We start from the raw sequence: 17,303 nt of genomic DNA, 5'->3' as shown, positions 1-17,303 counted from the left end.
TAAAAAATCTCAAAAAATTATAAAAAGTATGTTTAAAGTATAATTAAACCATATACATCCATATAAGGTAAAAAAGGTCATGAAAAACTGGCTTTTGAAAAATTAATCTGTGCCCATGCATATTGTAGGCATAATTCCGAAGAAGGAAAAATATAAAAATAAATATTTACGAGCAAAATATTTTCCAATCTTTTCCAAAACAATAGAAAGTCTATTATCTTTCTAGATGTTTATAAATTTTTTTTAGTTCCTCGCATGAGCACGGGGTCAGTTTGATCGGGCCAGTTTTGCGCATGTAGAATGCATACGGATTTAAAAAGAGTGAGTACACATGGTTCCATGTGTACGCGTGAGGAGCTCATAAATAGAAAAGAGAGAGAGAGAGAGGATTAGAGAGGAAGAGGGCCAGCTTTTAGATTCTCTCTCTCTCTCTCGGGACGAAGCAGCGTAGAGACAAAGGGCCAGTCCAAAGGAGATGCACACTGCCCTTGAGTGGGTCCCGCAATCTTTAGAGAGTAGAAACAAAATTAAAATTACTAAAAATATTGCTTTTGCTTCGATTTCATAACCCCCACAGTATCCGACTCTTCCCGACACATATCTTGCTTTACGCTTTACGCACTTGCAAAATGCTACACACTTGCAAAACGCTACACACTTGCAAAACTATTTTGAGTTTTACTCCTCTCTCCCCCCCCTCTCTCTCTCTCTCTCTAACTATTTAGAGTTTTTCTCTTCTCTCTCTCTAACTATTTAGAGTTCTACTCCTCTCTCTCTCTCAATGCTACTTACTAAGCTACTTAGAGTTTTACTCCTCTCTATCTCTCTCTAGAATTTTAGACTCCTCTCTCTCTCTTTTTGAATGAAACTGCCCTCTTTCTTTCTCTAGTTGCAAAACTATTTAGACTCCTCTCTCTCCCTCTAGTTGCAAAATTATTTAGACTCCTCTCTCTCTCTCAATGCTACTTACAAAGATATTTAGAGTTTTACTCCTCTCTCTATATAGAGTTTTACTCCTCCCTCTCTATATCTCTCTCTATTTAGAGTTTTACTCCTCTCTCTCTCTCTCTATTTATATCTTCCTCTTGAGTTTTAAACTCCTCTCTCTCTCTCTCTCTCTCTCTCTCTCTGGCTGCAAAACTATGTAGACTCGTGTCTCTCTCTCTCTCATTTAGGATTTTGAAAGCGAATAGCACCTTATGGAGTGGAATACAATTAGGGAAGCACCAAATGTCAATAGTTGGGATGGGATACATTTATTGGATACCAACGTCTCCTCCTAAAATTAAATGGGACCTGATTCAATGAAGGAAAAAGTTTATATACAGCCAAGGTTCTAAACAATCACATTAGAGCCAAGTTTAAAAAAATGGATTTCAAGTTTTGAAAATAGTGTATTTTGTAATGGATTTTTGGACCGTCAATTTTCAAGATTTTCAATATTTTCAAGTTTTCATTGGTTTGCTCTATCTTCACTATTTTTTAAGCTTTAAACTTATAAATAATGATAAAATATATTTTAAAGTTATCACAAAGATTTCCAATATTGAAACCACATTGCTCAACACTATATGAAGGTAGGCTTTACTTTGATTGTTTAGAGCCTAGGCTCTACACAAACTGCACCCATTTCAAATTTTTTAAGAAATCCAAGGAAAAGGGGAAAAAAAGATTGAGCATTTTATTTTATAAAGCCTACTTTATGAATCAATTGTTCATGAAATAAATTTAGGAGTAATATCTAACCTACATATGAAACTTGAATCCCATTTTTAAGCGGCTACAAAAATCAAATTTGGTACACAAGTATTCAATTTCCATACCTCCCAATTTGGGTTCTATTGAATAAAAAAGCTAGTATTAATTGTAGACACTTGTTGATTTTATCATTCATAATGTAGAAATCAAATGCTTAATCTCTTTTTTCCCTTTTCCTCGGATTTCCTAAAAAATTTCAAATATATGAGGATAATGCATTTGATGTAAATGCAATGACTTAAAGGGTATCCAACTAACTAAAGGGATTGCATATTATGAGATTGCTTATCTTTATTACAAGGAGATCATAATTGTTTCTAGTCATTAGATGTCAAATTGGATGCTTTAAATACATGTTCCAAAGTTCAAATTTTTTTTTTGCAATCACCTGATTTGAAATATAAGAGACAAGATTGACTGTGACCTTCTATTAAAAGTAGATTGTCTCTTTGTATATTTTTCCATCACTAAATTCCTTTGTCTTATTTAATTTAATTAAAATAAATGAATTTTTATCTAGGATCAATAAACTTCCCAAGTTCAAAGGCCAATTTGGGGGCACTTTTTTTAACTAAATTTTCGAATGTAATGAGGATTACCAATGACAATTTATAATAATAATAAAAAAATAGATTTTTTAATTCTACAATCTCACTTGAAATCATTTAGTTTTAGGCACATTGAGTGTGTGATTCGGTAACTTTCTTCTGTTTGAGGTTAGTTGCTAGGTTGAAGGGGCTATTTCCCATGAATTGGGGTAATTTGAAACTTTCTTCTTTTTAAAGTTAGTTACTAGGTTGGAGAGGTTATTTCCCATTGCCTGAGGGAGTAAATGTACAGCATGCTCCAGTGTAAGCGATCAATTTGTTGGCTTATTTGTAAACAATAATGAAAGAATGCTCGTAAAGGAGTACTAGGTGGGCCATAAATGTACACCATTATGCATCAAAAGGTAGATTGCAGCTCCATTTTTCTTGTGTCCACTGCGCAAAAACCTGCAACGCTCTCACCTTTTCAGGGAGGTCTTGAGCTAGAGAACATTTGCTGAAAATTTCTACCAGAATAAAAATGGTAAAGAGTCCCATTTTTTAAAAATAATTTCGACCCTAAGAAAATGGTAAAGGGTCCTATCTGTTTTTTGGGATTGTAAATTATGGGACCATTTATCTTCATTACAATAAGGTCACAAATACCTTTAGCTTTTCAATTCAAATTGGACAGCCATAGTTATATCATAAAATTTGATAATTTTTTTTTTGAATGTTGAGTATTGTCGCCACCCAATTTAAAATCCGATGACAAGATTGATTGGACCTCATTATACCAATGGTAAATGGTGTCTTCTCTTCAGTTAGGATGTAAAAAAAATTTAAGCAAAATTGCAAATAATCATAATGACATGAACTTCTCTATTTTCGTGAATTTAAAGCCTGCTTACAGTCATTTAAGTGTGTAGTAAAACAATGGGGAGAATAAAAAAATAACAGAGCGCAACAGAAGTTATTTTTTTGTTAAATTTTTTCTGTCACAAAATATAAATATATGTGGGTTTATAAGTAGAAACACTAGAACAGTGTAAAAAGAAAAAGATTAAAATGGCTATTAATATGACAGTAAAAATCCACCCACAAAAATAATTGAACAGGACATCTGCCAACTGAAACCATTAGATAGACAGAAACCCAAAAGCAGCTCCATTTCTCTCTAAAAGAACAAAAATCAGCAGAAATTTATATACACCCTAAAAAAAAAATAGAAAATAAAATGAAAAGGAGTTGAAAATCCTCAATTAGACTTAACCGAAAAAAAGAAAAATCCGTCATTTGAGACCTTATAAGGAGCAGAAGCCCAAGAATCATCAGTCCTTTTCTCTCTCTGCCTCTGCAACCATTTTAAAAAGAAGATCAAGAAAAGCACCAACAATATACTTATGGGTCCTCTTCTCATTGAGCTTCAAATAACACTGCAAAAGCTCATGCAACATTGCCCAATCTCGAAGCCCATGGGCCTCAATCATCTCCTCCATTGACACCCTGAAATCCCATAATGGGTCCTCGGAACTCATCGACATTGTCACACTCTCACTGTAAAACTCGCACTCCACGCCTCTTTTCTCACTGTAAGAATCGCAACCCAAATCTTTTTTCTCACTGTAAAAGTCGCATCCCAAATCCTTTTTCTCACTGTAAAAATCACACCCCATTTCCCGGCGGCTTTCACACCCGATTTCCCGGTTTTCACAGACCAAATCCACGTTCTGCTCTTGCTTAGAATTCATCTCCTCAAGAATGGACTTTGTCTCTCCAGGCTTAGAGAAAAAGAACCTCTTTGTGCTCTTAGCCATGGCTGATGAGATGATCGAACTATCGGTCGAGAGGCTGCTACTGCTTGTGCTGCTGCATCCTTCGGAGTTCGAGGTCATGGAGTTAGAGAAAGAGAGTGTGTCATTAGAGAGAGAAAGTGGGTCTTCTTGGAACATGGAATTGAAGCTCTTGTACATGTCTGGGGGGACCCTGAAAGATTGGGTTTGGGGGGATTGTGTGCACGCAATGGGGCCAAAGTTGTTGCATAGAGCTTTCATGGGGGATGAGATATTGCTCTTTTTCATGGCTCTTTCGCAAGGGTTCTCAATGTTTGTCTCTGTGAAACAGAGAGGGAGAGAAAGGCCCTGTTCAAAGCATGTCTTCTGTGAAATACAGAGAGAGAGAGAGAAAGGCGCTGATCAATGCATGTGTTCTGTGAAATAGAAGGAGAGAGAGAGAGAGAGAGAGAAAGGGAGGGTGGGAGAGGGATGAGTAAAATCTAGAGAGAGAGAAATGGGGCCGGCTTAAGAGAAAATAAATACATACAGGTGGTGCAGGTTGTTAAGAAGGCAGTGTTGGTTGAAAATACTATTTCCCTTCTTCTCTCTTCGTTTTTCAGAGTGGTTGTAGGAAAGGACAAAATCGGCGATGAGGGGTAGTTTTAATAAAATTATGGAAAATTATACAGTCAAACTATTTACTTTTGATGGGTGTTTAAAAAAACGGACCGCGCCTCAAATCAGTCTCACTCATACCTGTATTGGAATCGGTGGCTCAGATGAGAAGAACTGATGGAATTAATAATTTTTATCTTAAATTTTTTTAAAAAATAATTCAATAAAAAATTGTTCATCTTTTTTTTTTTCACTTGACTCGGTTAAGAATCGGTTGGACTCGGTGAATAATCATCAGAATCGATGGTTTCGCAAAAACAATGATTCCACGAAAAAAACAGCGGGTCTACTATTATGAATCGACCAAATCCCGATTTTTTACTGGAGTTGAGACAATCATAGTGATTACCGATCTAGATTGTCCGATTCTAGATCGGATCACCGATTTTTAAATCACTACTTTTGATACAAGGTAGCCACAATTATTCTGAACCATTAGATATAAAATTCGATAGCTACATTTATTTTATTAACCAAGCTCAATTTTCAAAAAAAAAATCTGAATTTTATGACACCTAAATTATCAAATTTTATATGAGATGGTTATAAGTAATTGCCACATCTCATTATAAACAATCCCTTTCATTCAATGTAAATATTGAAAAGAGTGCAAAAGTTATTAAGTAACTTGCAAATTTAGTAGAGCAATGTGGGTTTGCAAAAGGTGAAAGCATCAATTCATAGATATTTTTGGCATTAATCAGGTACCTGCCCCAACAATTATTTAGTTGGGCTTCTTCACAAGGCCTGGACTAACAACCCATGGGACCATAAACGATTGCATGTGCTTGCATAGACACTAGAGACCATGTTAGGTATGGCCTAGATGTGACTGCGGATACCTACTCAATACATGGCGTAATGTGAGGCCCAAATTCAAGACAAATGGGATAGTGTCTTTAGGAAATTTTTGTTGAATTTTCTTCTCACCATTTTAATAAGCCCAAAAGTTTTTACCAGATGGGGCTCATGTAAATCTTAATTGTCGTCTTTAATTCATCATTTGAGTCTTACCTCAACTATTTGAAGTCTGTTATTGGTAGTTTAGGTGATCAGAGGATCTGAATGTGGCTCCGAGCACGAAAACACAAAAAACAATTTCCATGCTCTTACCCATTACAATCTCCTTGTGGTGTGGCATGTCATTCTAACATCTTAGCTTTAGATCAAATGGTTAGTAGCGGCAAACAGCCCTAGACCTGGCAATGGATTTGAGACTCGACAAGTAACCTCGACTCAGGTCTGGGTCCCACATTATATTTTTTTTGTCCGGGTCCATAGTGACTTTGGGTCTAAGTAACCCCGTTCAATTTTGATCAAGAGAGCCACTCACCGTTTGATCTTAGATCCGACGTCTCAAAGTATTTTATTTTTAGTTTTTTTTATACAAATTGTATGAATATGAAATTTGGTACGTGTTATCTTCTCATTGGGGTGCACCTATAAAAAATATTAAAAATAAATTTTCGATAAAATATAATAACTAAAATACCCCATAAAAATTTCAAGGGTATTTTGGTTATTTTATTTTATTGAAATTATTTTTTTATATTTTTTGCTTTTGCGAGTTTAATAGAGGAATGGATGTCCAAAATTTGGTGTCAAAATAATTTATAGAAAATAAATAAATAAATAAAATAGTGTAGAGATGTAACATTGTGATTGGGACAATCTTAACTCTCCATTCAAAATGGACGGTTAGATAAAAGAGATGATAGAACTTTTATGCTATAAAAAAAGCGTAGAAAGCTTACCCATTCCCAAGTGACAATGTAACATTTAAATACCACGAATGGGATACTTTACCCTTACTTTTAGCCCCCTCCTTTATTGTGAAAGCATTCTATGATCCTCAATACCATATGAAAACCTATGATCATGACATTCAATCATCTTCAAATAATGGATTGTCTTTACAAAATGGGTTTTGGGACCCACCATTTCGAGACATTTCTTATTGTTGGCTTATTGCTGGTCACCTCTCCATCGCATGTTGATAAGCCTCTTGACTATGGATTTGTTGTGGTCATGAGGAATATTATTTAGTTTCCCTTAATCATAAGATTGTAAAGGTCCTTTTCAAAGGTCATTCAAGAAATAGCCGGCGATCATTATGTAATCATGAATAGATAAAATCGGACCAGCTTTTTATGCTTTCTTTACAACATAAAACTTATACACTTCCATTTGTCCAACCGTCCATTCTAAATGGAGGGCTAAGATTGTTACAATCACAATGCCACTTCTTTGCACAATTTTATTTTTAATTTTTTTTCTATAAACTATTTTGATACCAAATTTTGTAAGTTCAATCCTCTATTAAACTCTCACTAGAGAAAAATATAAAAAAAATATTTTTCAATAAAATAAAATGATCAAAATACCCCTAAAAGATTCAAAGGGTTTTTTAATCATTATATTTTATTGGAACATTATTTTTAATATTTTTATAGGTGTGCCCAATGAGAAGATGGTACGTACCAAATTTCATGTTCATACACTTTGTATAAAAAAAATAAAAATAAAATACTTTGAAACGTCGGATCTAGGATCAAAAGGTGAGTGGCTCTCTTGATCAAAATTAGACGGCTAGGTGGTAGGGAAGTATAGAAACCTTTCCCAATAAAATAAAACTAAAAGGCAACAATAACAGTAGACCACAAATGTTGTTAGATTCGCTTTGGATTCTTCTTCAGTTTGGTGAGAAAAATGAAGCAATTCGGTACATTGGCCGATTCGGGAGAAGACTTCGGATTTTTTTTTTTTAGTATAAATAAACTACATATTTATATATAAAATACATACAAAGAATGGAAAAAATTAAAAATTAAAAAAATAAAAAAAAATAAAAAAATACTTTTATATAGCTATTTCTTTGCTGGCCGAAGTAAACCCGAATTTGATGAAGCAACTCAAATTTGATCGAAATGGCAGCACCAAACTTCGTTTCTCTTCGATTTATACCCTAAAATCCGAAGGCTTCGGCCTCTTCGACCAACGCGCAACGAATTTGATGTCATTGGTAGACCATGTGGAGGTTAAGGATGACGATTGGTCGAGTCTGTTTCCCCCGGGCTTGGACGCCTGGCCCTTGTCCCTACTGGGCTAGACTGGGACACTCCAATTACAAATGAGTAAAAATAAATGAAAAAAACAAATAAAAAGGTTAGCCTGGACCAAACCAGATTGACACTGGCCTGACCCTCGAGCCATAGTCCGTGCCCAAGCCCTATTTTTTTTAGGGCCCCAACAAAGAGGTCCATTGCCCGCCCTAGCAAATGTCGTTGGCTAAAGGAAAATTGTTTCGTGCGGGCTGGACTACATGACTACATATGCAGTCCAAAAAGTGTAAAGCATCCATCTTAAAGATGGATGCAAGTAGGTGTTCCATCACAAAACAGTGGAAACTAACTGTCCAAATGTTTTCTTACTATAATTATTATTTTTAGTGTTTAAAAGTTACTTATTGTTTCATATTCATGATCTCCATGTTAGATATTACATGTCCTTAAAAATTAAATTCAAAAAATCTATCTGATAAATAGATTTATTAACAGGCCCGCAGTTTTACATATGCGGGCTTGACCGCATAAAAACTGGGTCCTTGCTAAATAATGGTCAGAGTTTCAAAGGTGTGGACCCTACCGTCCTCTTTCTTTACCCCGATGCGACTGAAAATATCATGCACTTATAGTACCAAAATTAAAATATTCCTTTCAATTACCAACTTTAAATTAAATTAAATGCCCACTCCCTTTTTAAGGTCTCATTTCCTATCCTTTTTTTTCTCATTCTCCGTTCCTATATTAACAATACTTACATAAATGACCCTGAATTTTCACACAATGATGAAATCAGTAAATGTATTTTTCGAAAATGTCCAAGGGTCCCCTTATTGGATCTTCTTAAATTACCAAAATAGCCTTTCAGGGTTTAGCCCCAAAAAGCATCATCACTTTCCCTAGTAAAGGATAAAAATAAAAACTTTTAATCATATATAATGTTAAATGAGTTTCATTTATTAAGGCATGGGTAGAGGGTCACCTACAAAGAGGACATCCATCAACCTCAACCTCTATGATGGCACCAGCAGGGCCAGAGAGAGTATTTTGATAAATGTTTTGTTGGGCTTCTTAATGTCAAGAACATAAGACACCAAATGCCATTGCATGACATGTACCATCAATGGATGTGATAATGTTCCATTTGGGGTGTGGAGATTAACTATCTTGTGTCCCATATACCTGCATTATTGAATCCACTTGGGCATGACTACCCCACATCACAATGAGCTTCACAGTTTAAATAGAGGGAATAGTACTAGTGATGGTGTAAATTGTAGCTTTAGAGAACGAGAAATGGGATTAAAAGGGGCGTTGGAGTCATTTTTGTGGGTGAAGTATAGGTGTCTGTGATTTATTTCTATTCATATCATTTCTTATTTGTTTATATAAGATAAGTTTCTTTATGGGCGAGGTTTGTATAGAGTCGAGGCTCTAAATAATCAAAGCATATCGCACCTTCAAATAGTGTCAAAAAATGTGGTCTCAATACTAGAAATCTTTGTGATAGCTTTAAAATATATTTTCATCTTTAATTATCAAATTTAAAACTTCAAAAACAGTGTAGATCGAGCAGATCTTTGAAAACTTCAAAATCTTTAAAATTGGCAGTCCAAAAATGCGTTACAAGATGAACTATTTCCAGAACTTGAAATCTATTTTTTTCTCATGTCTGTGCATCGTGATGTCAAGATAATTAATTTGATGATATTTGGGCATCAAAAACAACATCTTCTTGTGAAGTTTTTGAGGTGGACTCTAATTTGATTGTCTAGAGCCTCGGCTTTGTATAAACTTTTTTCTTTATATATTCATACATTAATAGACACAAATATTTGTTTTCAGAGAAACCTGAGACTCTTTGTAAGTTTTTTAATGTAAATTCACAATTCTAACTGCTATATGTGGATGGGGTTTAATGCGGTTACACCCTTTTTTCTGTCTTTTCTTGCTTAATGGGAAATTCGGTTAATGATAGGACTCTTTTCACCTCTTTTGTATTGCGCTTCATGTGTTGGTCCACAAAGCCTGCCATTCCTGGGCACTTTATCAACAGCTATGGAACTGCAGCCCTTAATTCCTTATCCATTCCCTCCAATAAAACTAATTCAAATAGCCCTTACCCCCTTTTTCCCTATATTTTTCTATTGATTATTTCAAAATACTAAACTTCTCTTCAACCTTATACAAACACTCACAGTTCCTACTTCCTCCACTTCGTCTCTTCTATCAACCCCATGTTGTCTTTCCTCATTCGTTGCTAAACACTCTGCATATGGGGATGTGCTCCTTATGCTCTAGTCCAAATATGAATGTGCCCTTGGGAATCTACTCGAAACCCCTTTTTCACCACCTAAAAGGGGAAAAAAAAATACTTAAAGGAATAGACAGTTAAATATGACAAAACAAAAGGTTGCCTTGTTTTATCTTTGGGGATTTTTGTGTGGAGATAGAATAAGGGACCACTCCCTTCTCTTAGTTGCTTAAGCTCACAACCTTGAAAAGTACTAGGCATACGAGAACCTTGCAGGCCATGTTAGGGCTGGTACTGTTTGGTTCTTGTCTCTTCCAACCCCATCAACATCACTATAAGCTCCACTCTGGTGCACCACACTGTTAGGCATGGCCATATTCATGGCTCACTCATCTCGAATCATTGAGCTTGCATCCCGCTTGCATGACTCACACAGAGCTGAGGCAATGGCTTCCATGACATGCATCATATTCGGGTTGTCATGTTTAAACTCGGTCTCGCCTTTGACTTGCTTGAACTAGGATTTTCTGGTATCAATTTCTTCATATTGCTGATTTACATGGGTGAATTTGAGCATAAGCTGGGTTTTCATGTGTGGTTGTTGCATCACCATATTTACATCTCCATAACCTCGGATCGAATTGCATGCTATGAAAAGATTAGAGAAAAATGGCAAATTTATCAAAATATACGTGAGAGTTTAAAGATGTAATATTTTACCCATATTTTTTAATTTAATTTCAAAATACCCATCAAAATATAAATGACCATGAGTTGGAACAGTTGAGAAAGGGTAAATTATAAAATTGTTGAAAACTCGATATATTTTGATAAATTTCTTAAAATATTTAGGGAAATTACAAAAAAACCCCAATACCACACTTTCTATGCAACTTATCCCAACCTAACTTTTTCTCTCACGTTTTTCCCCAAAAAAAAATTTCTATGCAAATATCCTCCAAGGGAAAAAGTTTATTTTTTTTTAAACAGAAATGCCCTTCCCATACATAAAAATCATTTTGGACAGATTTGACGTTGGCTTTTGGACCCATGAGCATATTGCCGGACCGCACTATCACATTGCCTGAGCGCCCAAGTGCTGGACCATCCTAAGACAACTACCGGACAGAAAACTGAGTACTGTCGGATTGCCCTTTACATAATACCAAAGGCCTCGAATCCAATAACATCTACTGCCGGACCGCCCTTTGCAAATGTCAGAGCATACTGTACATAGTGCCAGAGCCATACTGCCGGGACTGCACTCTACACAATGTCGGAGCCCTTCTGCCGAGCCACACTTACATAGCGCCGAAACACTACTGTTGGACCGCACTAACACAGCGCTGGAGCCCCTATTTTGGTGGGACAGAGGAGAGTGGGTAAGGTAAAAGTAAAGGCGGGTAGTTTAAGTATTTTTTTATGTTTTATTTGATTGGGGGTATTTGCATAGAAAGTGTGTTTTGGAAAAAAAGTAAGAGCAAAAGTTAAGTTGAAGGCAAATTATATAGAAAGTATAGTTTTTGGGTTTTTTATAATTTTTCCAAAAATTCACCAATGTGCATGGTAGTTTACCAACAGTGAACCACACATCCTCTCAACCGCCAATTGATGACAAGTGGGGTTGATATGGAATATTCCTCCACCCATTGCCCGCTTCGGTGAAGAAACTTTCATCTCAACCCTCCGGTGTCGATATTGGACGAGGACTTGTAGTTCACTACTTATAAACTACATGTGAGCTTTGCATGATGAAGGAGGAGGCACATCAGGACTTGGACACTTTAGATTATATTATGCTTGGGTTTTGTGCCTTTTATGCTGGTTAATCAAAACACACATAGCCCTAGGTGGATCATGTCCTTTGAATAATATGTTTGCAAGTATCACATCTTTAGGGAACATAAGAACCTAAAAGACGGGCCCCAGATTTTTTAATTAGGAAGCATAGAGGTGGAATCTATGTGATTTATTAAATGATGCCTCGTTTATACACCTAAGGGATTAGGGTTTTGTCTCCTTGGGCCTTTGAAGGGAAGGATTTGAGGGCAGGCCAACCACTCCACTAGAAATTTGTTACTCTACACATGCATAACGACACATTCCCATGTATCTTCCCAACCAAATTTCTTAATTGTTTTTTATTGTCAAAAAACAAAATTCTTAATCAATCACTAGGCCATCAATAAAGCTTTTCTAATTGAAACATGCACGTATAGAGAAGAAAAACATAGCTTTTTTATCCTCATATAGAAACGAACAAAAAATATTTGAGTAAACTTACAAGTAAACAAGTGGCCACAATAAACAAATACTATTCACATATACAGACAAAATGGAAAAAGAAAAAAAAATCCCCAAGGTTGTTTCTTTCCTAATGTACCCCAAAACATGATTATTATCAATTTAATACAATTGTCTTGATTATTATATTTTAATTGGAAAGGGACTACCCTTTATTCATGGCTATTGTTAAGTCTTCTCTCTAGCTAGACTTGATCAACACAAGAAGGGTTCATATAATATTGCAACCTTACCCTATTGAAGTATGGATTTTGAGGTGTTTTTTCAGACAGAAAAAGTATGGTGTATCTTAAAATCTTTTAGAAGAGTGTTTTGATATTGGAGAACCTTCCAATTGATCATCTCAACATCAAGATACATGGATATGAAGAAGAAAAAGAATTTCAAGTCTTAAAAGTAGTGCATTTTGAAACAATATATCTAAATCATCTATTTTCAAGTCTTTATAAATCTTATGTAAACCTCACCTTTTAAAAATAAAATATATTATTTAAAAAACAAACAATTATTATTGATTTATTATGCCGTCTCATCTGCTATTGCAAATAAAAAAATAAAAACTAATTACTTATTGAATATTTAGTCTAGGTTGAGGTGACCTTTCCGTTCCAATAAATAAATCAAACATAAACTAGTGCCCACATGAGCTGAATGACAGGGCCTGTTGCGTGTGAGGATAGAAAAACCCCTCCATCGTCGCTCGTCCTTTAGCAAACCTGGACTCGAGTCTCTTGGGTTAATAATTTCTTTTTGATTTTTTTATTTGGTGGGAGGCCAGCCAAATTCGCTTTAGAGCTTTTTTCGGATTGATTTGAAAAATGAAACAATTCGAAGCTTCAGTTGATTTGAAAGAAGAATCAGATTTTTTAAAAATTAAATATAAAATAAAATATATATTATATATCAAAATATATCAAAATAATAAAAAATTCAAATAAAAAATTGTAAAAAACACAAAATTAAGAAAAAACAGACATTTCTTTGCTTTGGCCGAAGTGGGCCAAAGCAACCGTGATTTCACTTTTTAATATAAAACCCATGCCTTCTATAGAATTTTTCCTTTTTAAAAGATTTTTGTATGTATTTTAAAGTAACATAGCGTTTTGTGTGGTTTTACTAAGTTGGGTTTTGTAGAGAAACAAAGGTGTGTTTTGCCTCACATTGAAGAGGAGAGTGTGGATCGTGTGGTATTTAAATGTGGGAAATATTATACTTTATACTCTTATAACAAAGGTGGGAATGATGGTGAATGTGTGTAGTATGCCATGTGCGCATTGTGTGTGCGAGGGCTTGGGCGCATAGCCATTTGATGGCTTACTTTGAACTTCACATCAGTGCATGAGGCGCCCCTGCCTTGAGTATACTCAAGCTCGAGTGTTGATATTCTTTTGCAAGTATGGCATATATGGGATATCCAACTGTCGGTAGCCGTTGAAGAGATGGAGGCTTGTAACATATAATAACCATCAAGATTAAAGACAGTGTATATAACTTTTCATCATTGGTGGTACATTTATTCACTCCAATAGTTAATAGGCAGAATTGCCCTTTCTTATGCTCTGGTGTTCTACTATGGACTCCAATAGTTAATAGGCAGGATTGCCCTTGCTTATGTTCTGGTGTTCTACTATGGTATGGGCTTTTGGTTCGGGTGCATAAGCATACAAAGAGACATTATGTTTTTATGTATCTTAAAAACGAATTGCCCTTTCTTATACATATCAACTATAATATCAAAGAGGCTAAATATTGTCTTAAGAAAACTCTCTGCATGCCCAAAAATACCAAGGTTTTTAACTTATTTTATTTCAATATTTATCCCTATTCCACCCAACTATTTCCCAACAGCACTTACTTTACGTAAGGCCAAGTTATCAAAACGATCCCAAACAATGACGGAGAATTTTTTAACATTGCAGAGGGGGTCCACTTTGTTATTAAATTAGTCAATTTGCCCAAAAAAAAAAAAAAAAAAGGACATAATTTATCCTGAATTTACATTTGAAAATGACACTCGAATTCAATAGGGATGGATCACACGATTCAGCATCCATGATTATATGGATTTGAAGTGCGCCTGGGGAGGAGGAGCTGACACTTAAATGCGTCACCTCAGCAACCAATCTCACCATCAATATGCTATGCAAAATGCATGTTAAACAGTGTGGCCAAGTGCTACAGTTAACCTGCTTTAACAAAAACTAGTATATGAGAGTACTCAACTACTATATGAGAGTTTTATGAGATATGAATTGGGCAATGATTTCATGCAATTGTATGGTAATATGATGCAACAATTTAAAAAAATAACTTATGGCCATTTGTTTTATCCAAAATTTGAAATATACAATCTTTTCATTCTAATGAACAATCACAAAAAAAAAAAAAAAGTTGAAAACACAACCTATAAATTTTTTTTTTTAGCCCAATTAGCATAGGCCGTTCATTTTGGAGAGATGCTTAGATCTAGGACTTAGAATGAATTTTTCATTTCCAATTTATTTGGATGGATTTATTATCATTAGATGAATAATGTTAAAAAGAAAAAAAAAAAATTTTGAGTTTATAAAAGCTAATATCTTGAAATTCACAAAATGAATGATCTAGATTTGTTTTTAGAGATGACTCATTTTGACCATATCTAGTATTCAAATTGAACTTTTTTTTTCAGTTGATTGATCATTGAGATGAAGAGAGTGTGTGTGCAAAATTTGGGGTGGTCATATAAATACCGCAAACATAGTTTTCTAAAAGTGTCGTTGTATACTATGATACAACCGTTGCATTGGATCATTGCTCAATAGAATTATAAGAACTAATCCATTCATATGCAATGCGCTTATCTCTTTAAAAACTCATCCTTGGTCAAGATTCCCCCAGTGGACAATGATTCGAGATTAAATCAAACTCGATGTTTACAATTACGGTTGTGGCCCGGATTGCAGCTTTGAGAACTCGATAAGGAGCTATAGTTTGTGCTTTTGTTTGCTTGTAATAATTTAATGGCTAAATTGAATTCGATGGTTATTTTTCAACACTGTCGAAATTGCTGGGCTTTAGGGTTTTAAGGACCGAGGGTTTGAAGGGGCCAAAGGTTAGGGGAGATCTGAGCTCTAGTGTTTGACTCTGGCCTAAGGGTTTTAAATTATGAGGTTATAAGTTATTTTTCTAAAAAAGACTAGAGGGAGGTTTATATAGGCTTCAATTGGTTTCTAGATCTATTAGGGGTAGAAGTCCTAGGATCTATCACTAGGTTTGACTTTTGACTAAGAGTTCTGGGTTCTAGGGCTAGTAGGATTCCAAAATCTTTACAAATCGGACCCCAAAAAAAGAATCAGATGATGGATCTTGAGGGAAAAGGTCTCATTAGGACTGGCCCGAGGCTCCAGAAAAATCTAGGGCACAAATTATTGGCGAATAAGAGCACAAACTATAACAAAATCTAGGGCACAAATTATTAGGATGACCTAGAACACCTTATTGGCGAATCTAATAGTAGTGGTCTGGTTAGATTTGGAGCTCTTATACAGCTTTTGATCTAGGTCTGTGCGTCTTTCTACAGTCCTCTTCATTGTTATGGGTAAATCGGGATATATATCTTCAGGTAGATTTGGATAGATTCGAGTAGGTTTCAGTTAGTCTGGATAAATTAGGATGGGTTTGGATAGATTGCGATAAGATCTAGTGGTTTGACGATATCTTTAGTATTTATTTGGGATTATTGACTATGGACTACAATTGGAGTGAATTAGGGTTCACTAGGCTAGTATGATCTCTAATACTTCAAGCTATGGGCCTCAGGGACTTTCTTTAGCCAAAATTGAGGGAGGTGTCTACAATTGCCTTTCTTTGGTATACCTAATTTTTCAAGAAACGGGTGAGTGGCAAAGAAGTAAACACTTGAGATAAAAAAGTTTTTTAGAAAAAAAGAATTATTCACTTGAATGTCTAACCTGAAGTTTTATAGTGAGCACCTGCTGCCAACACTGAAAGACGATGGTTATCAGGCTCACACTAATTGCCCTAGCCATTTACTGTCAATGCTTCAAGTGGATGGTAAGCCATTATCGGTGTTTCAACTGCTGCCAACGCTTCGAGGCAATGGTCAACCGTTGTTGATTCTCCTTAGCTTTCATGGCTATTAACTACCAACGCTTGGAGGTGACAACCAGAAGTTGCCTAATTTTCCATGGCCTAGGAATTAGTTCTCAATGTGAATTAGAAAGATTTATGGAACAAAATTTTAGCCTATCCTGGATCACCCTTAGCTGGGGCTTTCAAGACTAGGAATCATCAAAAACTATCTCATCTTCAAATAGTGGTCCATGTGTAGTGCTGCTCTAAAGGGGGCAGTTCTTTGAAGTCTTCAAATTGGTATCTTGGAAAATGCGGGATACTGCCCCATAGGATCTCTTTAGACTTGCATTTCAGTCCTCCAATACCAACCCTTTGGAGTTTGGAAGTTCAATGTCCTTCAGGTTTACATGGAGAGAGTTCCTTAATTGTAGTCCATTCGGCCAATAACTCTCCGGGTTTGGGCACGGAACCAATATTGGCTTGAAGAACTTAATTGTAGTCCATTCTTTAAGATTTTTAGACATATTTATCCTTTTCGCATGTAAAAACCTTCACCGAGAGTCGTAAAAAAAATTTGTTTACTTTTCAAACATTTGTTTAAGAAATACATGTCCAAACAATCACAAGGTCAATAAATTTTTTTATTAATAAACCAAAAATAAAGAAATAAATGTCATGTCTTTCGGATATGGTGATATCCAAAATTACCTAACATAAGGAAATTCTATATTATATGGGAATTGAGATTGATATTGATAAATTTCCTAAAAGAATAGAAATACAAAAAGATTAGGACTCTTGGATCTAATATCTCTTGGATATATATATATATATATATATATATACATATATATATATATATATATAGTTT

At 35.2% G+C, this 17,303-nt stretch overlaps 1 protein-coding gene across 1 annotated transcript; it reads right to left on the bottom strand.

Moving 5' to 3' along the window:
* Nucleotides 1-3,431: 3,431 nt before the first annotated feature.
* On the bottom strand, nt 3,432-4,650 carry LOC18439012 (uncharacterized). The gene has a single exon (XM_006849186.4). It carries the CDS (start codon nt 4,364-4,366, stop codon nt 3,617-3,619), a length of 750 nt encoding a protein of 249 aa, XP_006849249.2. The 5' UTR covers nt 4,367-4,650; the 3' UTR covers nt 3,432-3,616.
* Nucleotides 4,651-17,303: the final 12,653 nt, after the last annotated feature.

The sequence above is a fragment of the Amborella trichopoda genome, chromosome 9 (assembly GCF_054954075.1).
Source record: "Amborella trichopoda isolate Santa Cruz 75 chromosome 9, AtrichopodaSantaCruz75HAP2 v2.0, whole genome shotgun sequence".
Classification (NCBI taxonomy): Eukaryota; Viridiplantae; Streptophyta; class Magnoliopsida; order Amborellales; family Amborellaceae; genus Amborella; species Amborella trichopoda.
This window is presented reverse-complemented; position numbering and strand designations above follow the sequence as displayed.